At 38.0% G+C, this 23,500-nt stretch overlaps 1 protein-coding gene across 5 annotated transcripts in view; it reads left to right on the forward strand.

Annotated features, from left to right (window-relative positions):
- LOC133524598 (6-phosphofructo-2-kinase/fructose-2,6-bisphosphatase) overlaps positions 1-23,500 on the forward strand; it is a 57,133-nt gene that overhangs the window by 24,318 nt on the left and 9,315 nt on the right. For 2 of the 5 annotated variants that reach the window (XM_061860708.1, XM_061860706.1), the window contains exons 2-8: positions 9,406-9,531; positions 10,007-10,167; positions 11,470-11,604; positions 14,274-14,447; positions 16,414-16,509; positions 21,171-21,389; positions 22,039-22,273. In XM_061860708.1, coding sequence (XP_061716692.1) covers positions 9,406-9,531; positions 10,007-10,167; positions 11,470-11,604; positions 14,274-14,447; positions 16,414-16,509; positions 21,171-21,389; positions 22,039-22,273 — 1,146 coding nt within the window. Of the gene's footprint in view, positions 1-7,000; positions 7,152-9,405; positions 9,532-10,006; positions 10,168-11,469; positions 11,605-14,273; positions 14,448-16,413; positions 16,510-21,170; positions 21,390-22,038; positions 22,274-23,500 lie in introns of those variants that run through there. The other 3 variants (XM_061860709.1, XM_061860710.1, XM_061860707.1) reach the window with 3 other exon arrangements.

Here is a 23,500-nt window from a genome sequence, read left to right on the forward strand (position 1 = left end):
ACTCAAAAACAGCTAAATTGATCATGTCCGCTATAGTTTTCATTTAATGTCTTTCTTAAGCTCTACTTCCACGATTTTTTTCATATTTTTTGGACCTATGGTTCAAAAGTTAGAGGGGGGGACACTTATATGTTTTCTTTCGGAGCGATTATGTCCGAATATATTTACTTTATCAAAAAATGTTTGTTGAAGACCCCTATTAGTTTTGAAATACCTTTCCAACGATACCCCACAATGTAGGAATGAAGCAAAAAAAAAAATTCACCCCCACTTTACGTGTAGGGGAGGTACCCTAAAAAAAAAATTTAGATTTTATTGTACGACTTTGTCGGCTTTATTGATTTATATATCCATGCCGAATTTCAGCTGTCTAGCACTAACGACCACGGAGCAAAGCCTCGGACAGACAGACAGACAGACGGACATGGCGAAACTATAAGGGTTCCTAGTTGACTACGGAACCCTAAAAATGTTTTTATAAATACAAATGAGTTTGATTCATACTTCTTTATCCCCACCTTTTTCAAATCGGGCACGAGCAGCGGTCCGATCGCAAGCCATTGTTTATTAATAATGCAAGGCTCTTAGTGGGAGTTCAATGAATAGTACGCACCAAAGAGCCAATACATATTAATTTCGCAATGTTCCTTCTGGAGTAGGTCCATGAAACTTTTGTATAATGTAGAATATAAACTGGTTCATTTTTGAAAAAAAAAATGGTGTGTGTACCATGAGCCAAACTTGATATACAGGGTGATTCTTTTTTTATTTTTGTTTTTTTTACAAGAATTTAAATGGTTAGGGGGTTAATATTTTTTTAGCACACAGCTTTTAGTCTTATCAATATTTGTACAAAATTTGAAATTCGTCACTTTCATAGTTTAGGAAAAAATAATTAAAACAGTTTTGGGGTTAATCGGGTGTTTTTCACCCCCAGGGGGTAACAGAGGGATGAAACTTTGTGCAGAGTATAACCTCCCCAAAAGGCATCGTTTGATTACAGTTTCGGCCCAAAATCGCTGGGGGCAATTTTTCCTAGGCTATCCTGCTACACCCTTTGCATAATCAGTACCTAATTAAAGTAAGTCTTTTTACTATGAAGGGAAAACTTTTTGCGATAACTCAAAAACAGCTAAACTGATCATGTCCGCTATAGTTTTCATTTAATGTCTTTCTTAAGCTCTACTTCCACGATTTTTTTCATATTTTTTGGACCTATGGTTCAAAAGTTAGAGGGGGGGGGACACATTTTTTTTTTTCTTCCGGAGCGATTATCTCCGAATATATTCACTTTATCAAAAAATGTTTCTTGAAAACCCCTATTAGTTTTGAAAGACCTTTCCAACGATACCCCACACTCTAGGGTTGAAGCGAAAAAAAAAATTCACCCCCACTTTACGTGTAGGGGAGGTACCCTAAAAAAAAAAAATTTTTAGATTTTATTGTACGACTTTGTCGGCTTTATTGATTTATATATCCATGCCAAATTTCAGCTTTCTAGCACTAACGACCACGGAGCAAAGCCTCGGACAGGCAGACAGACAGACAGACAGACAGACAGACAGACAGACAGACAGACAGACAGACAGACAGACGGACATGGCGAAACTATAAGGGTTCCGTTTTATGCCATTTGGCTACGGAACCCTAAAAAGTTCAATCTGACATAAAACTCTCATTTAAGGCGAAGGGTAGGGCAAGCTCTTTCCATACTAACTTTGTGCGCGTTTTTCTTCGTTTGTGTTTGCGCTACAGTAATTATTTTTGGTAAATATGCTTATTTTTCTGTTAGATAGGGCTTGATGTATTTATATATATATTGTTTTTTTTTATTAGTAAAGAAAAAAATCTACATCATGTTCTGCGTATATCCAATATATACACGCAAAAAATGAAATTAAATGCTATAGTGTCAAAACTAACGAATAAAACTTGCACAAGGTTTGTATGGAGAATGCCTTTCCCTACCCTGCGCCTTAAGTTAGGTGTTGTGCTACGTATTACACATACAAAATCTGGCTCCAAGGACCATACTTATTCTAAATCGCTTCCCGTTCCGGGTAGGTATTAAGAGCCCAAATAACGAGTTGTATCGTGATATTTTTTACAGTATACATATGGTGCTACTTTACCGCACTAGTGTGATAATTAGCACATTAAGTACTTAACTATGTCGAAAATTTAAAGGGCCATATGTACTGTAAAATGTTGGACGATACCTGTGCGCGAATACTTAGGCAATTCGCAACTCGTGGAGTGTAATACGTAAAATTAAAACTTTTCGAACGCTAGAGGTACCTTCCTACAGTTAGGTATACGTGAAGAAGCACTCCTTCCTTTCCTTTATCTGATTCCTTTATATTATACCATACAAAACACATTATCTTTAAGTGTGTTTTTGGTTTTAAATATAATCTCTTTCTAATTAAAACACACGCACTAAAGATACTACATTACCTTAAAGTTAATATTGTAAAAGTACTATTGTTTGTGATTACTTCAAATGAAACATTAATAATGGTAATGCCTGAACCGCTCTATCGGCAAACAATTACGCTAAGTAGAGCCGTTGTCAATGATGTAAACAAGTAGGTAGGAGTATTATTATCGAGTTGAATTGTTCGTTTTCACATAAACAATCGCAAAAAATTCCTCCATTACGTGATACTAGTCCGAAAAATATTTCGTTTAGGTATCGCTTTAGCGAGCTAGAAGAGACGCTGATAATGGATGTCCATACAGCATTGCATTGTCAGTCTGATGAAAAATACCAACACTCTTTTCTTAAAGGGTCATTTATCCCAGAGCCAAGGCCAAGGGTCAGTCATTATAAAACAGAAACTTGGATATCCTGCCCCGTTTTATCATCGAACTTGCGTTTTTTTTTTTCAGTTACTTACATATAGACTTAAAATCATCAGGACGTAAATCTAAAGGACGATTGTGAGACGTATTGTAATTTATTTATCAGAATGCTGGGCGACGAAAGTGACGGATGAAAGAAATGGATGTGTGGAGAGTCGAGAAAGGATCGGATTAGGAATGAGTATAATAATAAGGGGAACTTTGAAAGTAGCAATGGTAACGGAGAAGATAAAGAGTAGTAGGTTAGCGTGCCATGGACATGTAATCAGGAGGGATGAATGCCATTTAAGCAAAAAATTTTAGGGATGAATGTTGATGGACTGAGAGCGAATGGTAGACCCAGAAACGATGGATGGATGTCAAAAATTATACGAGAAAATAAGGAGTGCTGAAGTGACGAAAGATAGAGACAAACATGTTGTGCCGACCCCACATAACGTAGAATAAGAGCAGGAAGAAGATAGATTTATAATAAGCTGATTATGCGGGCCAAGCGAGCCAAAGTCCGTCTGAAAATGGCGCCGATTATGACTCTTAGACGATCATGCTTCATTAAATACGTTATTTAATTACGTAACTGCTTCTGCACTCTATTAATTATGGTTAATACATTTTACAGTATTCGCATTCCCAGTCTATGCCAAAAAGGGCTCGATCGGGTTCGTAAGTCAGGCAAGACAAATAAAAAAGGAAACTGTCAGTCAGCGTTGATTTATTTATTAGTTTTATTATACGGAGAACAAAAAGAATGAAATACACATAAGCTTGTATTAAAAGAAACTTATAAACTAGACATGTATTTCCTTCCATAGCAATCTTTATCAAGATAAACACGCGGTAAAAACCAGTTTACGAATTCTAATTATTAATATTTTTGATTGGCACGAACTACGAGCATGCATAATGTTTACCCGATTGGGTAAAAAAACAAACAGTCTGTAGCATCTTATCGTTAATGGTTTTTTGAATAAATGGTGCCACGTGATTTCATTCGCCTTTTATTCTAATTGTGAACTGCTAAGGAGTGGAAACCGTTTACCGTAATAAATACGTTATAATAATAATACTTAAAGTAAATATGCGAGTTGGCACAGTGGCTGTTTACAGCCACTGGGTAGAAAGCGGCACACACCTCTCGACACCCTTGAGCCGGTGTTGCCCTTGAGCCATCCTCGAAGTAGTTTTTGTGGGGGCCCATCTTGTGACGCGTTTGCCGGAAATAAAGTTGCTTACCATTTTATTAGGCAGGCGCCCGGTTTTTTATCCCATAAGCCAGTGCTTAGTCCATCGCTTTCACCCAATAAGCTAGTTCATTTTAGATTCCAACTCTGAATAGGCCTTATTCGGGGATGCTGCCTCTGTGTGCGTCCCATGACACGGGCAAGGGCAGCATCCGCTCGGTATACCCCTTACATTTCATTAAAGTGTCAAAAGTGCGTCTACGTGTTGGCTTCGGCTCCGCGCACGCCTCCCAAACAGTGATAGAAAAAAACATCTCATACATTTTGGTTCCTCCTTGTGTTGTGTCGTGACACTCGTGACACAATAAAGTAGGTATAAAAGCGTCCATTGATAAACCAATAAGAGTCATCTGAACCTCTGTCGCTGGCCAATTTAGCTTAGCTTATTTATATTTCTTTCTCATCCTAGCAACTAACTACCGCTCTTGCAAAAGTGCAAGCAAGAAGAATACTAAAAATAGTAAAAATTATTCACTCGTCTCCGGACTAATATTTACAATCTTTGCCGCCAACACAACTACGGCCTGGCCATAAAGAACCTTGGCCAATTTGGAAGTCCTTAAACAGGCTCAGGTCCCAAGTTGGTCGCTGTAAGCAAAATATGGCCAAATGGGGATTGCTCCGTAGCTCCTCGACTCAATGTACCTGCGACACAGCAACGCAAACCATGGCACATCTACTGGCGTGCCCCACATGCCCGCATCACTGCTCGGAGCTGGATCTGAGGGACACGACAGCCAGGGCTGTCAACACCGCTGCCTATTGGGCTTCCATCGTATAAAAAAAAAGGTACATCAACACGAAAAGAAGAATCTTTGCCAAAATGGGCTCGATCATTCCTAATTCAAATGTAACGTTTAAGATGTTGACTTCTTCACGAACCGAGCGATGTGTCACAGAAAACCAGCATATGTCTGGGCTTTCATTACACATAAGTATTACTAATCTCAAGGTCAAAATATAGTGGAGATTAGTTCACAATGATTTTGAGATTCTGATCCAGCATCGCATGTTGTTTGTTGACTGACGCCGTGCCAAGGCGTGAATGAAAGTGAGTGGATGTGCTAATTTTACTACGCATGGCTCCCTTGACATTGCACATTCACTAGGTAGTATAGGTATACCATAACTATACTATATATTCAAGCACGAGTACGTAACGAAAGACTAGGAAAATTCCGATAGCGCAATTTAGACAGCAGATAATACTTAACTCTCTCCAGGCGGGTGTTATGCCTGATGGAAACCTAAGTCCAATGAGGGTTGATTCGGAGTTGTATATACTGAAACAGACATTCGGAACTCCGTAAGCGCGATGTAGGGAATGTATAATAGCGCTTCATATTTAGACGATTGCACGCTTTGTATTGAAGATATTGAAGTAGCTCTACTAAACGCCATCGGTTAGGTAGCCTATCAGTGTTCTATCGGATACATTTCGGGGAGTGCGCACAGGAACTACACGACCTGATCCCACCTTCCCCTTTTCATCAACGAATGCACCCGTTCGTGGTAAACGTTCCATTTGTTTTCACGAAACGGTTTGCCTGTTCTTTTCTGGTTCGGACGGCTAAGGAATAGAATGCGCTCCCGCCATCTGTATTCCCTGATAAATATGACCTCGGTCTTTTTAAAGCAACAGTGCATAGGTTACTACTGAACCGGTGACCTCCATCTCCGTCTTCACTTTCCATCAGGTGTGACTAGAGCCAATCGCCGATCAGTTTTTAATAAAAAAAAGGTAGATCTTGTGGCACGAAGTTGACAGTGACAAATGTCAATATGAAGAGGTCACGTATCTACCTTGTACTATAAAACTTGTGCGCGCTGGGACCCCATGGACCTAGAGTTTCAACGCCAAATGGTACAAAATGGTACTCTCTACCGAGGCTCTTATATTTATTACGTTTCAAAATTTCGGCGCTTTCCGCCACTGCGCACGTTGTCTATTAGATTTTTTTCTCAAGTATTATAGCGCCACCTATTTATGGTTTTTTGTCGGACACTTTTTGGTATATGGAGATTTTGTTCCTTGCCTCTACCTTCCATAAATATTATTTCTGACTGTTAGCTGACTGATATATACCTTCATGGCTGACTGAAGCAACAAGGAGGTGTATGTATTAAGAAAAAATAAGAATGGAGCCAGGAGAATGCCCCACGTGCAAGAGCCATATCATCATATCATATACATATAACGACGCTAGGTTGAGGACTCTACATACGAGTAACTGCATAATTATTATGAGTGGCCAGCTTGTAGTTAGTTTGTGAATTATCATCAAGGTGGGGTTATCTGAGAAGCCCCCAGTTAATATGAACAGTCAAGTGGCGACTGATAAGATCTGACGCACTCGACCCACTCGCTCTCCTAGTGATAAGAAATTAATTTAGATATTTTTTTCTGTGTAGTTACTAGCTTTAAAATCTAGAGGGTATAGAAACGGGTATAAAATTGAAATGCAACGGATATCGATATAAAAACCTTTTTTTATATTTTATTCAACTACCTAGACTTTAAGCTTCAAAATTGAATGGCCTGCAGTGTCAAATCAATGATGTGACAGCGAAATCTGGGATACCGTTCCGTTAAACGTATTACCAATATTCGATTCATGACACGAATTTTTTTTAATTAAAATATTTTTTCTAAGTGCCATTTTTAGTAACAAAATATTTTTTTTTACCTTTTATATTTTTATTTATACTTGTCTCAGTGTAACAATTGTAACAGTTGAGTAAAATTCCAAAATATTACAAACCAGGCCAATATTGTTTGCGTAAAACGTAACTATTGTAGTTATACATAGATAAAAAAATGGATATGTCAGTGACGTCAGTGTACATGACAGCGAGATCAGATTCGCGATTTTAATTTTATAGGCCGGATTGTAGTCGTCGACACGGGTTTAATTTAAATTTATTGAATTAATAATTGTGTATTAAATAACAATAAGTGATAAATTAATAGGTCACGCAAAATGGATTCAGAAGATAACCGCGCAGAAGGCTGGAAATATCTTAATAAGCAGTTCTTTGGAGACGGTTCGTACAGCTTTGGTTGTCCTCGCAAAATTGGAAAGAGATATATAACATTATCCTGGCTAGTTGGAACACTTATGAGTTGATAACCTTTACGGCCCCAGTGGATATATTTAGATTTGTTATTTGGTTCTAAATGGCTTAAAATGTAATTTAGCATGCAAATGTCGAAATTGTATAGTTTAAAGATATTGATGAAAATAATAAGCTGTCTTCTTGCATTGAGGGTTATAAATGAGCAAGTTATTATCGCATATCAATAAAGAACGTAACATTTTATATCAAAATTAGCCTTGTTCTTGTTAGAAACATTTCTAATTAGATAGTTTTTTATTTTATTTATTATGCGTTTAAAATTTTGGGTTCAGTCCCCGCGAAGTTTACGGGCGGATGGATCCGTAAGGTCTGTGGGATGTTTTATAACTCTTATGAATTATGTGACACTGGGGTGAAGGTATGTTGTTATGAAAAGTGATGGTGGTAATGAATGTTACGATGTGAAGATGGGTGGTGTTGATGAGTTGTTTTTTATGTGTTGTTGAACTTTTTTAGACTGTTGATTATGGTCCTGGATAATTTGCAAAATGAGGTCAATGTACTTTCTCTGCTAATGAGGTCTTGGAGGGTGTCAGGTTGAATTTGGAGATTATTGTTATGATTTCATGGTTGAATCTTGTTATGCTGAATTTTGGGCATAATATTGGATAGTTACCTAGTTACATTGACAACCGGTTTGGCCTAGTGGGTAGTGACCCTGCCTACGAAGCTGATGGTCCCGGGTTCAAATCCTGGTATGGGCATATATTCGTGTGATGAGCATGGATATTTGTTCCTGAGTCATGGGTGTTTTCTATGTATTTAAGTATTTATCTTATACCTTTAAACGAGCAATTCTTGTATATATATATATATAATTATATGTATATAAATTTCTGTGATCTCGGAAACGGCTCTAACGATTTCGCTGAAATTTGGTATAAAGGGGTTTTTGGGGGTATACAATCTATCTAGATTAGTCTTATGTTTGGGAAAACGCGTGTTTTCGAGTTTTCATGCGTTTTTCTTTCGACGCAGAATATGGTCGCTAATTTCGTGTTGCCGGCCACACTAACTTTTTTTTTTTTTATATGTTCAAGTTTATATATAATTTTTTAATTTTTATTGTTTTAGACAAGTTTAGTAAAAAAATGTAGTAAAGATTATCACCTATAGACCACCATATTACAATAAATAGTTATAACCGGGTCGCCCAGGTACTAAATATTTATATATTGTATATATTGTTGTCAAGTACCCTCAACACAAGCCTTATTGAGCTTACTGTGGGACTTGTCAATTTGTGTAATAATGTCCTATAATATTTTATTTATTTATTTATTAATAGGGTAAAAAATCAGTACAATATTATTGGATAACGGCAATTTGTTAAAGCTTCAGTCGAGTATTGTCACCCTCCTATGTCCTATAATATTTTTTTTGTAATAATGTCCTATAATACATTCTAATGTTCACCATCAGTGGTGGAGCCACGATTTTAGTTTGGGGAGACTTAAACTATGAGGAGTAGCTTTATGTAGGGATATCTAAGAGAAGTTTTCTAAAATTCAGCCACAGCATCATCAAAAATGTTCAAGGATAATCTTTCACAGACCTTTAGTCAAAGTACCACCCCAGAATTAGTACTACCATACAGAAAATAAACTTCCTATAAAACCGAAGTTTGACAGCAATTCAGGGTCGAATCATGCTGTCCCTTTCTTATGTATGGTATTCCGTTATTTAGGGTTGCCAAAATACAAGTCATTATCGTACATGCAAAGGGACCTCAATTTGTGCCAACCATAATAATTGCTCGGAGCAATTCTTAACTGAATGGAGCCAAGAATCCCCTTAAGGAACAGTACTGCTTTACGCTTGTTCGAATATAATTCCCAGTGCTGCAATCTAAAAACAAAACATCTTTTCTGCTAGGGTTTTTATAAACTATAATACAATTTTTAGGGTTCCGTACCCACAGGGTAAAACGGGACCCTAATACTAAGACTGCTGTCGGTCCGCCTGTCACCAGGCTGTAACTCATGAACCATGATAGCTAGGCAGTTGAAATTTTCACAGATGATGTATTTCTATTGCCGCTATAACAACAAATATTAAAAAGTACTAAACCCTCGGTGGGCGAGTCCGACTCTCACTTGTCCCCGGTCTTAAATATGTTGGCCAACTATTTTTATTCAAGTCTTTTATTTTCTCTTTCCAGGTGAAAGGGCGAACTATGTGAACATTCCCCATGTGATTGCCATGGTGGGGCTCCCGGCGCGGGGGAAGACCTACATCTCCAAGAAACTCTCCCGATATCTCAACTGGATAGGAATCAATACAAGGGGTCAGTACTTTATATTTTTAAAGATTTGGAACAGATTTTAATAATAAATCAGTTTATGTCTAAAAAGTGGTGGGCAAAGTACGGCCCGCGGGCCAGGTCCGACCCGCGCAAGGGTTTCATCCGGCCTGCTGCCGGTCCCGCGACAACGGTTTCAAATCAAAATGTATTTATTCTGCAGTTCCGGCTGCTCGGATTTTTGGCCCCCCATGAGCAAGTTTGTCCACCACTGATCTAACTGAATCTTTAGCCCCGGTCCTAGCAAAAAATAGTGCTTGATAATTAAATCTAGTTTGAATCATTTTGAATTGGATCAGAGTTGCATCTTTTTGTTTCATTCGATTTCATGACAAAAAATTCAACCACATCTCCTACACAATTAATTTGAAACTCAATTGACAATATTCTTGTATGATGGTCCTTAGGAGAATAAGACGATAAGTCAGATTTATAACTAAAATAAACCTTTATTTTCCAGTATTTAACCTAGGCGAATACCGGCGACATGCCACAAGCGCATACACATCACATGAATTCTTCAGAGCAGACAATAAGGAAGCCATGGCGATTAGACAGCAATGCGCGCTAGACGCTCTGAAAGATGTCTGCGAGTGGCTGGTCAAAGGGGGAGAGGTCGCGGTAAGTTTAGAGTCTGATGCGGATAATAAGGCCATGGCGATTAGACAACAAGACCATCACGGTAATTAGATAAAACAGCTATGGCAATTAGGCAACAGGGCGCGGTCGATGCGCTGAAGAGTGGTTGGTCAAAGGGGGAGAGGTCGCGGTAAGTTTAGAGTCTGATGTGGATAATAAGGCCATGGCGATTAGACAATAAAGGCAATGGGGTTGACCGGTCTAAGTATTTTACAGATATCGCCAGCATAGGTTTTACCTGTCAATCCTTGGAATAGTTTCAAATTCTTGTTTTTTTTTTGATACTTTTATGGCCTTGATGCTAGCGCAATCTATAAAAACCTTTGGCAGTAGCCAATCCCTAGACTATGGAGTGTGGAATTAAGAGGAGTGGCATCTCTTATGGTAAAACTGTTGCAAAAGTGTCCAGCTGTCAGCTATAACTAATAGTTCCAAATCTCTCCAGAGTAGCGCTAGAGTAGTTAAGAACCTAGGCGTTATTGACGGAGTGAATTGCGCTGTCTATGATTTGATTATTTTGTTCAAGTAGCTCTAGGTATTGTAGCGCCACCTATTTAAAGTTTTTTGATGACACTTTTTGGTACATGGAGATTTCGTTCCTTATCTCCACCTTCCGTACCCTAGACAGTAGTGCGCGCTTGAAGGATGTTTGCGAGTGGCTGGTCAAAGGGGGGAGGTCCCTGTAGAAGCGAGATTTAAAGCATTCAAGTTTAGCCTCAGTACAACGGGTATCGTATATTATTAAAACATCAGGCATGTAATTTTGAGTTAGCAATAAAAACGAGACCAGAAACTGACATAGATGTCTGACCAAGGCCTCCAGTGCCCAAAGTTGGAATCGAACCAGCGTCCTCTGCATTCGCGACAGATGCCTAAAACCGCTCGGCCACCCGTCATTTTCAAAAGTATATGCAATCCCTTAAGCTCCTTACGGGCTTGCGTTGTGGCCCGGCGGGGATTTTCTACTTTAAATAGCACGAATTAAAATAGTTTTACAAATATATACATATATAATAAAATAAATCGTCAAAATGTATATGTGATCGCATAACTTCCGAAATACTGGACCGATTTGGCGAATTTTGGTATTGAATTATTCGTGGAAGTCCAGGGAAGGTTTAAACGGCGAGAAAACATGGAAAAATTGCGAGGAAACAACGTTGAATAACGTATTAAAATAAGACTTTCGAATATATTTTCTATTTGTTTCCTAATTAAAGGAGACCATTTCAAAGTATGTTTTCTAAAATAACCTGTTTTCTAATGTATGAGAAACGCACTCAGGTATTCGACGCGACGAATTCAACGCGGGAGCGCAGGCGCATGATCCGCGACATCGTAGTACACGAGATGGGCTTCAAATTGTTCTTTGTGGAGTCCATCTGTGACGACCCCCGCATCATTGAGCAAAATATAATGGTAAGTTGCACGAATTGTACAATAGATGGCGCTGTACACGGTTCCTAAATCGCGCCAACGATGTGCCGACCTAGGACTAGGATATATGTAATTCGCCGAATTGCGGAACGAGATGGGTATTAAATCTTCATTTACATCCCACCCAATATCGAGCAGTACATTGTGGTGATGTGGTGAGTTGCATGAATGGGCCGCCAGATGGCGCTGTACCGGTCGATGTAATTCCTACATCGCGCAAATGATATTTTGACGTAGGGGTGTACTTATAAGTAGCGATATCGATTTCGGTACGAAGTTCGGTTTCGGCCGATACTAGAGGAACCGAATCGAATCCCACTGAATCATCGGTTTCGGCAAACAATCCGATCTGAGTCTGACACCAGTGTTGTCACATCTACCTACTTTTTGGTAGATCTACCTATTTTACCTGCGTTCTACCTATCTACCTCCCTCGGCCTGAAATCTACCTATTTTTCAAAATAGTACAATTGTAAGCAATTCTCAATACATGTGACGGAACATTACCTAATTTCTACCGAATTTAGATTTGATTTAATGAAAACTTGCCAAAGAAACAGATTATACAAGCAGGTTTATTACCTAGAAACAGTAGAAACCATGGAAATCCTAACTTATATGTTTCAATTTCTTTAATGAACATGTGTACTAACGACACAATATTAAAAACTCATAAATAATTCAAAAATTTTTAATCATAAAAATGTACTTCTATTGAGTGGTAGATCTACCTATTTTTCATTTTAAATTCCACCCATTTCTACCTATTTTTGCACCCTATTCTACCATTTCGGCAAAATTGTATGTGACAACACTGTCTGACACTACTGACTAACTATTAATTACATTTATGGAAAATAAACTATCATCTTATTAACGTTACTGTCTTAGAAGATTTCGGTCAAACAGCTAGAAGATATGCACTATCTCAAATATAATAAACTCGGCCTTTGAATGAGAAATTTTCCGCAACGTGTATCGATAATTCGCGACGTCACCCTTGATTGCGATCACCTTGTTTACTCCATTACATATGGATCTGCACTAAACAAGTAAACAGCTGTTGGTAACACCTAGTTGCTAACCAATGGTCGACCTTATCTCGTAGCTGTAAGGTTCATTTACGGTAAATTATTTCTGTCAACGGTACTTAAGTCCGTATCACGCAACGTATTAGTGCTCTAAGACTAATTGGATATGTAAACAGTTTTCCGATTGAAACCACTACTTACTGTAGGCATACTAAATGCATTTGTATGCGTTTTAATTTTTGTGTTATTCATTTATTTGTTATGAGAACATGCCTACAAATCCTACGATTATGTTTTTTTATTTTATTTATTAAAGTTCCAATTAGTTTTAAAAAAGATTCGCAGAGTTCCATGACTACTTACTGCTAAAGTCATGAATGGCTTAATTACAGCAAGGGTTCGGACTTATTAAACTAATTTATATAACAAAGCAAATATATGTTTACAAAATATAGTCGTAATTATTTGATATGAAATAATGTTTAACTTTTTTAATTGATTAGATATATTGATAGATTTGATTGATTTAGAGTTAGATAGGTATAAATCTTGTATGTGTTTCGGAAGGCTATTTAATAAGGCTATTTAAATTTAATTTAATGTAAACGTATGGCCTCGAAATAATAAAGGAGACCTACTTAAAACGTACCTATTGTTTAGACTCTTATTTTATTTATTAGACTATTATATTCCACTGCTGGGCAAAGACCTTTCTTTCTTTCACGGATCTGGATCTATGGCAATATTAGGCCAATCTTTCCGAAAGACTTCAAGGTCATGCCGCCATCTCCTTCGAGATTTTTTCTATTAAAAGTAAAAAGATATATTTTCAACGTTACATTACTAGACGTAGTCAAGTTCTGTAGTAAGAGATCCGAGTTGTGATATTATTTTTATGTAGGTAACTGTTGTTCAACATCGTATTTCAAACAGAGATATAAAGATAACTTGAGAGATACAGAATATACAGATAGTCAAAATTGAACAACGAGTTCAACACTACATGTTTGAGTAGCTTAACTTCAAACTCGGATAAATCCACTATACCCTCTTAGGAAATATCTAACTTATTACCTTTTCTTAACACTAATAAGTTTTTGGCAAAAATTTCATTTTTGGTACAAGCTTTTATCGCTGACCACTTTTCTTTCCACAGGCAACTAATACTCATCGAGCAAATTCTAAAAACCCCAAACACAATTAGGTTGCGTTGTTTTTTCACAGAGTTCCTATGTCCACCTCTTGTCTCCATCATCAGATCAGCTCGATGGTACCATAATATTGCATTGTCACCCGACTTACATATGTATGCAAATGTTCAGCTCAATCGGAAACCGGGAAGTGGATCAAATTTAACTTGCAAGATTTGATTACAAACAGACAACGGTCAGGTGAAAGTAAATAAAAGCTTGTAAAAACCCAAAATTTGACAGTAGGATTTACCCAAGTTTGAAGATAACCCCTCAACACACGCCATAAAAAATATTTTGTTTAATTTTGAACTTTAATAGCTGTCAATAGAGTTGAATATTATAACTGCTATATATGGTTGCATGTGCGGTAAAGGGTTAAGCGGCTAATTTTTTTAAAGAATGTTAGTAACCAAAATATTTGTCCCAGGAAGTGAAAGTGAGCAGCCCCGACTACACGAACATCCAGAACACAGACAACGTGCTCAACGACTTCCTACTACGGATCGAGCACTACAAGGAGAAATACGAGCCTTTGGAGGAAAACCTGGAGTCCGACTACAGCTTCATGAAGATCTACGACACGGGAGAGAAGGTAAAAAAGGTAGTGAACGAATGGGTGAATGTGATTTAATCCTTTGAGCCCCATAACAATTACGATGAGTCCAATTCTAGATTCAAATCCTGAAGGTTGGCTGACAAATTTAGACATCTGGGACTCCAGGGATTAAATGATATTTAAATTAAATATGTAATATAAAAGAAAAAGTGAGCAACCTCGACTTGTACATTTAACACATTAATTAATTTCGTATCAAGCAGAAACGTCTGCGAACGATGCTACTAAGCTTCGAAACAAATTAAAAGTGGTCAAATTCGCTGTATTGGGTGAGACTACAGAAAACCGCAGCCAAATAACACTTGACCCTACTCATAGTGTTGTGTTCCTGCCGGTGAGTAAGGTTGCCAGAGCTCAACGAGGGGGGGAGGGGTTAGGGTCGGCAACGCGCATGTAACTTCTCTGGAGTTGCAGGTGTACATAGGCTACGGAGACTGCTTACCATCAGGCAGGCCGTATGCTTGTTTGCCAAATACTAGCCTTGTTTGGAGAAATACTAGCCTTTGGAGGAAAACCTCAAGTTTTAACAGCTTTACGAAAATGTAAGACACGGGAGAGAATGTAAAATAGTACATTACGATACAAGTGCGAAAAATAGGAAATTCGAAACGAGTGGCGATAAATTAAAACACGACCGAAGGGAGTGTTTTAAATCGACACGAGTTGCGAATTACCTATTCGCACATGTATCGTACAACGTTTTACAGTACATATGGCCCTTTAAATGTTCGACACAGTAACGTAATATGCTACTTCTCGCACTAGTGCTATAAAGTAGCCCCATATGTACTGTAAAAGGTAGTGAACGAACGGGTGAATGATATTTAACCCTTTTAGCGCCAAAGACGCGTGCGGCTGCAGCCCAATATGAGCCTTCGTGCATTCCGACAAGGTTCACGATGACGCGCCGCGCACGATAGGCGTGGCGTTGAAAGGGCTAAATACCTTGAGGAGACTTTATGGTCAACCTCTCTTGGTGTTGGTAACACCTTACAATACAATATGCTAAAATCTACTTTAACCATAATAATTTTAACATTTGGGATATGCCAAAAAACTGAATCTATGGAAAATTATTGACTTTGCTTTCGTATGTCCGGTTATAGAGTAGTAGTTGTTGTATAGACTTGAATGAATCTGTTTTCGGGAGGCACCGCCCGCTGCGCCGCACGCGGCGTGCGTCCAGTCGGCGCTTTAATTATTAACATTTTTTAATAATGGCCTCATGCCGTCCAATATACATTACGATGTAGACTAATGATTCAATGGAATTTCAACTTTCACACTTTGACGACCGGTCTGGTAGTGACCCTGCCTATGAAGCCCATGGTCCTGGGTTTGAATCCCGGTAAGGGCATTTATTTGTGTAATGAGCACAGATATTTCTCCTCCTCCAGATATAGGTCCTGAGTCGTGGATGTATTCTATGTATTTAAGTATTTGTATATTATATATATCGTTGTCTGAGTACCCACAACACGAGCCTTCTTGGCTTACCGTGGGACTTGGTCAATTTGTGTAAGAATGTTCCTATAATATTATTAATGTAATATATCATAAAAAGCCAGAAAAGTGCGATTCGGACTCGCCCACAGAGGGTTCCGTACTTTTAGTATTTGTTGTTATAGCGGCAACAGAAATACATCATCTGTGAAAATTTCAACTGTCAAGCTATCACGGTTCATGAGATACAGCCTGGTGACAGACAAACGGACAGCGGAGTGTTAGTAATAGGGTCTCGTTTTACCCTTTGGGTACAGAACCCTAAAAACCAACAAAGTAGGATTTCTTTTGTCTCATGAAATTCTTGAACAAATGAAAACATCCCAATAAAAAATTTAACTAGATTCAAACTTCTCTAGCTATAATTTTGAATGGTGGGCGGCACGCGGTTAAAACTTAAAGCTTCATATAATGTGTGAATGTTGTTAATTTTGTCTTTCCTTTCTAGGTAGTGGTGCACAAACACGAAGGACACATACAGAGCCGGATAGTCTACTACCTTATGAATATACACATAGTGCCACGGACCATATATTTGACTAGGGTGAGTCTTTCAATTAAAACATAGTAGATCCTGGTGAAATAGCTTTGTATAAATGTTGGTATTTGGTTTAAAGTAATTAGTCTAATGAGTTAGTTATTAGTCTTCCACATTACTCATTCATAACTTATTGGGATTCTTGAAATCTTCTTCAATCTAGCGTTTTCCCGGCCTAGTGCCAGGGTCCGCTTTCCTACTCAATTTTCTCCACTTCTCCGGGTCTTTGGCATCAGTTGTGAGATTGTTCTCTTCACATGACGTCCAGCTAGCGCTTCTTATTTGATCTAGGGCCTTGGACATTGAAATAAAGGCATCTATTTCCTACGTAGTCCAACAGTCTCGTAACGAATTCTTGAAATAAAGGAAAAAATTAAAGATTTACTGAAAAAATAAACAAATTCTTCGTCTCGGGTAAGATTCGAGTTCACTGCCGTGGGACTCTGGCCTCTGCTTTAACACATAATTTACCAAAGTTTACTCGATTGCGGTGAATATTAGATAGATAGATAGATAGAATACTTTTTATTGGCACACCTCAGTAAAAATATACAAGAAAAATAAACAATTGATTAAATTTAGAGGCAGACAACAGGCGGTCTTATCGCTAAAAAGCGATCTCTTCCAGACAACCTTATAAAATATCCAATAATATATGAATATTTCCAATTTTCCATCGTTTCCTTAATTAGTAGAGTTTACCGAGATCCTAAAACTGCAAATTCCATACTAATATCCTATTCTAAATATTCGAGTTATGGTCCAGATCTGAACTGTAACCTTGCACTGTAATTCGTGCAATTGTTTTTAAGAGCAATTCCTAGCTGAGCAACTTTTCAAATCTCGAATTTTTGAAGCTATGTTTCTGTCGCGCTGCGGTGGGCGGGAGCCGGAGCTATCTAAGTGTGAGTGCGCGCACACAGACGCGAGACTCGTGCGCTCGCATATTGCGCGCCGTTCCGTCGACATCGCCCGCGAGCCAGACGGAATTTATTCTGCGCTGCCCGACGCAAGTTGTTTTTGTTGTTACCACGTAATATTGTTTTTCATTATTATATTATACTGTATCTATTACACCCTAATACCAAACACTCTATCACCTGTACTAAATGTATTTTACACCTATGATGACAAAATAATAAATGATTGATTGATATTAATTACCATATAGGTAAAAACTGCAAACAAGAATGATGTCTCAGCTTCGGTTGTCGTCGTACAGTCAAGTGCAAAAATATGTATCGAAAGAATCGTCTCATAAATATGATACTACGCTCTTATTACACTGGAATAAGATGCTATGGGACATATTTTTGAGTAAGATGTGTACACCCATATTTTTACACTTGACTGTACCTATCCGTATCAGTAAGTTGGGAGTGATCATGGTGTGTTGTGAAATTTTGTAAGTAGGTATAAATATACCTATGGTTAAACTACAATCTATTTAACTTGTAGTACGATGGAGCTAAACTTGGGCCGCCTTATTGAAGAACGTATCGCAATGACAATCTGGGTAAAGTATGTTGGGATAATGCCGGACAATTTTGGGACTAATTGAGAGAACTCGTGAAAAAATGTTTTTTCGAGATCTCAACACGTGACACGTGATTCTTGAAGTACGTAGCGAATCGTTAAATAATAACCGTAGATTCGGCCTGAATTTTGGTAATCTTCAATATAGAACGGTTTTAGTTTTGTACCTGTGTAAAGATGAGACATACTTTTTTTTAGGGTAACGAGTGTTTTGCCATCAAGGGAGAACATTGGATGGTGAAAAAAAGTTGCTTCTAATGGAAGGAGAATAAGGTATCACAAAGAAATAGGTCCGGTGTCTACCCTTTTGTATCCGATCTTAACCCTGATACAAAAATTGATAAAATTGTGGCTCTCAAACTTTGATACATATGTCATAAGGCAATTTGATAAGTAAACAATGTGCTAAGAAACCTCTTATTGTAAGGTTTACCCGAAGTAATAACAAAAAAACCACTAAAATAATAGATACGTTGCGAAGTTTTGACAATTTAAGATTTCGTGAACTGTACAGGTTTAGGGAAAGTGTAAATGTACTCGTATTGTTTATTGAATGGAATGTATAATATCTTCCAATTAAGTACTTAAGTAGGAGGGACAAAAATCAAAATAAAAAATAATCGTGCCCAGTCATTTTTAATAAAGGTCGCCAAAAAAATAAGAATCAAACTTAGAAATCAAAAAGACTAAGTAGTTCTTTAAAAAGGTCAAGGTCACTGAGAGCCCATCTTGAAGTATGGAAAATAATTAAAATTGCGATTTTGTTGGTTTAATTTTGCAATTATGTATATATATATATATATAGTTGATATACAATCTTTTTTTTTTATAAAATGTAAGGATCGTATGTAAAGAGTAAATTAAATATATAGGAAAAGCGAGCCCTCTTGAAGCATTTTAAGGAAACTAATTTCGAAGCCCTATCTCTATTTTGTATCCGAAACTAGCAATGTATGTATGCGTGCACATCTACATATGCATCCGTATGTGTAGGTACTTTATTGCGAAAAATTGCTCATTTATTTTACTCGATTTTGTTATAAATTTCAACATGTATCATCATCCCTATACAATATAAATACTCTTTATTGCACACTTCAAGAAAAGAAAACAATACAAAAGAAAATTTAAAACACATAAGCACAGGTAAACAACATGCGGTCTTATCGCTAAAAGGCAACCTTTGGGTTGCGGAAATTAAAAAAAATACATTGTCAGTAACCGTCGCGCTGGTAGTGGTACTGGATAAAAATAATGGTACGAAAGTGTGATCAAGAAAATAATAAATGTGATAATTAAAGTCAGTAGGTAAATTGAAGAAAATTTAAAGTTTGATAATCACTGCTGTTTTTTAAATAGGTAAAGATCTGTTTGTTTCTGGTCCGATCTTTCCTGGAAGGGTCAAGATCGGATATCGGTCTACAGCAGTGCTAGGTCTGTTAACACAATTACAAAAACAAACACAGTCTCATCACAATACGCAAAATAAATTACAGAGCGAAGATCGGATAGAAGGAAGAATTCGCGAAATTTACCTTGCTCTCTGTGATTGCACATAGCACAAGCCCGACTCCCTGAGCGACGCGGGGACACTGACAGTCGAGGCGCAATGAAATGGCGTCTTACACAATGTTGCCTACATTAAAAAATAAAGCCAAATTAGGAGGGGAAATGAATGTCCTACGTTCTTCACCCGCATCCGGTATTTACCCAACATACCTTAATCGTTGAACCGCCGCATTTCAAAATGGCCCTTATTTTGATATCGGCTAGCCGTAATGTAATACGGCGGATTATACAATACGACTGCGATACTTATATTTAAATCCCCTCGTCAATGTAATTTCATTAAATTTGCTATCTAGTGGCAAACATCAAAGTAGTTATCTTTTACTTGTGACGCACAAGTGTGAGCAATGTAAAATACTATATTTGTAAAAAAAAATTGCCTACTACGTAATAAAAGAAAATGTGATTATTAAATTATAATACGAAAGGTGGTCAAATCGCAAAATGCTGTCGTTTTATTTAAAATAATGAAATAATTAGACCAGTTCCGAAAGTACCGGGAAATCCCGGTTCTTTAAAACAGTACCGGTTCTGCAATCCCTAATAAGGATGTTATGCCCATCACTATTCCTTCTGTGTACGTATATTTAGAAACTGTCTCCGCCTCCAATTTGTGCGATAAGGACAACTGCAGCTCGGACCGAAATTCACTCGCAAAAAACTCAAAAATCGAGGTTTCGCTCTCGACTGTTTCCTCCTCCAAAACGCAACTAATCATTATGAAATTTTGGAAATTGCAAGAGGAAGAAATAATCTATGCCGCTATGTTTTGATTTTTTGGATATTTTTTGTCATATTTGTATACTGTGCCTTTTTTTACAGCCAATTCAATTTAGCCGTTTTTGCGATTTTCGAGGCGCTGTATCTTTCTTCAAAATAAAATAATCCAAAAAAGCAAAACATAGCGGCACAGATATTGATGATATTGATCTTATTTGAAAAAATCACTGCTCTAGGTTAAAAATCCAGGGAGGAATCAGTCGAGAGCGTTTGTATGGAAAAATCGCAACTAGGAATTCCTCTTAACTTGTTCTGTAAGCCAAATAGACAAAATAACCGCGCCCGTAATGGCGAATATTTCTATTTTCTCCGCTATTTTAAATTATAATGACGGAGATGGTTTAAAAAAGGTGGAGAAGAGAAAGAAGCCAGCACGCGGTACCGCACCGATATCATTTGAAATAGAGGTGGATTATCAAAGTAAACTGTGTAGCCTCAGTGCTCGAAACGATGCCATAGGTACCTTTGGCCTATTCTCTATTAGATAGTGTTTTTGTTAAATAACAAAAAAGGGTCGCCCTTTTTGATATTTAACAAAAACACATATCAGTAAAAGAACAAGGATCAAAGTCAAATGGCGTCCTAAAGGTTTTAATCATGTGTCGAAAGATGACAGTAACTTTACTGTGGCTACAAAGTTTTCTTTGACAATCCACCTCTAGTTCAAATTCTCTTTGGTAAAATGTTTGCTAGTTTGTTTGTAGTCTATGGGCCAAAAGTTGTCTAAAATTAAAGATTTTTTTTTATAATTTCGTGGATTATGAAATGACTTACATTTCCAGCACGGCGAAAGCTTGCACAACATCGTAGGCCGCATCGGCGGCGACAGCGCGCTGTCGGCGCGCGGCGCGCAGTACGCGGGCGCGCTGGCGCGGTACATCGACGCGCAGGCCATCCCCGGCCTGCGCGTGTGGACGTCGTGGATGCGGCGCGCCATTCAGACGGTTAAAGACGTCAAGGCGCCGCAGGAGCGGTGGAAGGCGCTCAATGAGATCGATGCTGTAAGTGTATGAGATACATCCCCCAGGCCATAATCTGCTACCCACTATAGCTCGCTACATCGACGGCGGTGGCGTGTGTGGACGTCATGGATGTGACGCGCCATTCGGACGATTAAGGACAACTCGACGAGATCGATGCTGGAAGTGTATGTTAGTCTTAGCTTAGATCAAGCCATCCCCGTCCTGCGTGTGTAGAAACTAGAAATATGGGTCATACGCATTCCAGAAAAACAAAAGTTGTTATTCTATTCCCGAAACATATAAAATTCTATTACCGTTACATATAATGTAGCATATAATGCCACCAAAACAACACGCTAAAATTGCGTATTTCTCGATTCTCATATATGCCGCCTAAAATTGGCCCTGATATATATATTTGTTTTACAGTAACAAACTTTTAGTTACAGAAATCCTAATTAGAGCTAAATTTATTTATCATCCATCGCCTGGACGGAATACTTTATACTCCATATAGTCTTAACCCCTTATTCATAAACGTCTAGTAAAGTTGACAGGCCGCTAATAATCGTTTGCCCCTTTCCGACGTATTGGTATGATGGAAAATGACAAACGATTATTAGCGACTTGTCAGCTTCAGTAGACGTTTATGAATAAGGGGGTTATTTATCATCCATTTATCCCCCAGGGCATCTGTGAAGAGATGACCTACGCCGAAATCCAAGAAAAGTACCCGTCAGACTTCAACGCGCGGGACGCAAACAAGTTCGCATACAGATACCCCCGAGGAGAAAGCTATGAGGACCTCGTGGCCAGACTCGAACCTGTTATCATGGAGCTGGAGAGACAGGGGAACGTGCTGGTGGTCTCACACCAGGCGGTCATGCGGTGTCTACTGGCGTACTTCCTTGACAAATCTGCAGGTGAATTATCTATGAAGACCTGGTGGGGCTGGTCGCCAGGCTCGACCCTGTTATCATGGAGCTAGAAAGACGGGGAAACGTGCTGGTGGTGTCACGGGATTTTTATATTGGCTAGTATTCGTACACTCATTTTCATCGATAAAAGATCTTTGACGTCTATACTGTTTCCCCAAAGTATGATGCCGTATGTAAGCCATGATGCCATGAATATGCGTAGGTGTAGTAATATGTAATCGCGGAGTTAAAATCAGTAATCTTGGCTATTATCTTTTCACGCCCCTGTTCGAAAATGTGGCAATAGATATAGATGGTCTAAAACCAAGCTGGAAAGTAAGCAATAGCTGTAGCACCTGAACCACCACTACTACCCAGGTATTGGCTGTTGTATTTATAAATGTTATGTATTTTTCATGTCACTATATGATGTTAGTATAAAGGTTGTATTGACTTGTAAAAGAGGCCTACTTGCAGAATACATTTTTGAATTTTGAATGTGTCATTGTTATGATCATATGTCATTGGTGATGGTAAAAATTATTTTTTTTAAAGAAAAAGTTGCGCCAACTTTTTCTTTCAAAAATAAAAGTAGGTTTTTTATAGGACAATTAGTTGTTTAAAAAAAAGAAATGTCAGAACCATTCAGTTCACGCTTAAGGCGTTTTTACTTTTGTAGCTGTTTGTGGCTTTTTAGCAAAAACGTTTCTAAGTTTAGAGTCGGTTTGAAGCAAACAACAGAAAAACGCCTCTTAAAAGTAATAAAAAAAAAGTAAAAAAAGGCGGGATCGAAAAGTACTTACTAAATTGGATAGCTTAAATTGTGTTTGACAAAAAAATACAAGAAACACGTATCTACCCTATAACAATGAGTTCTTCTAGTGAAGAAAATATAAATGTTCCTGGCAAAAATACATCGCTTTCTTTCAACAACTGTCCTTACGCCAATATAAATATTAATTTCTATTAAAGTACTTATAGTTATGCAATTTCTTTTTTTGTTTCCTCGCAGTAGTCGTGAAAAGCACTATGTACTGCCTCGGCCGGAAACGTTAAAGATGGACTCGTATCAAACTCACTCCTCCATCTTTATCTTTATCTCCTACAATGTACTATACCTTACTGTCTTCCATCTTATCTTTCTGGATGGATGTCATTTATGGATTAAGTACTTATGGATTACCTACTGCTGTGGCGCAGCGACCCAAAGTGGATGGCCTCCGACACAAAAGA

The sequence above is a fragment of the Cydia pomonella genome, chromosome 13, assembly GCF_033807575.1.
Source record: "Cydia pomonella isolate Wapato2018A chromosome 13, ilCydPomo1, whole genome shotgun sequence".
Classification (NCBI taxonomy): Eukaryota; Metazoa; Arthropoda; class Insecta; order Lepidoptera; family Tortricidae; genus Cydia; species Cydia pomonella.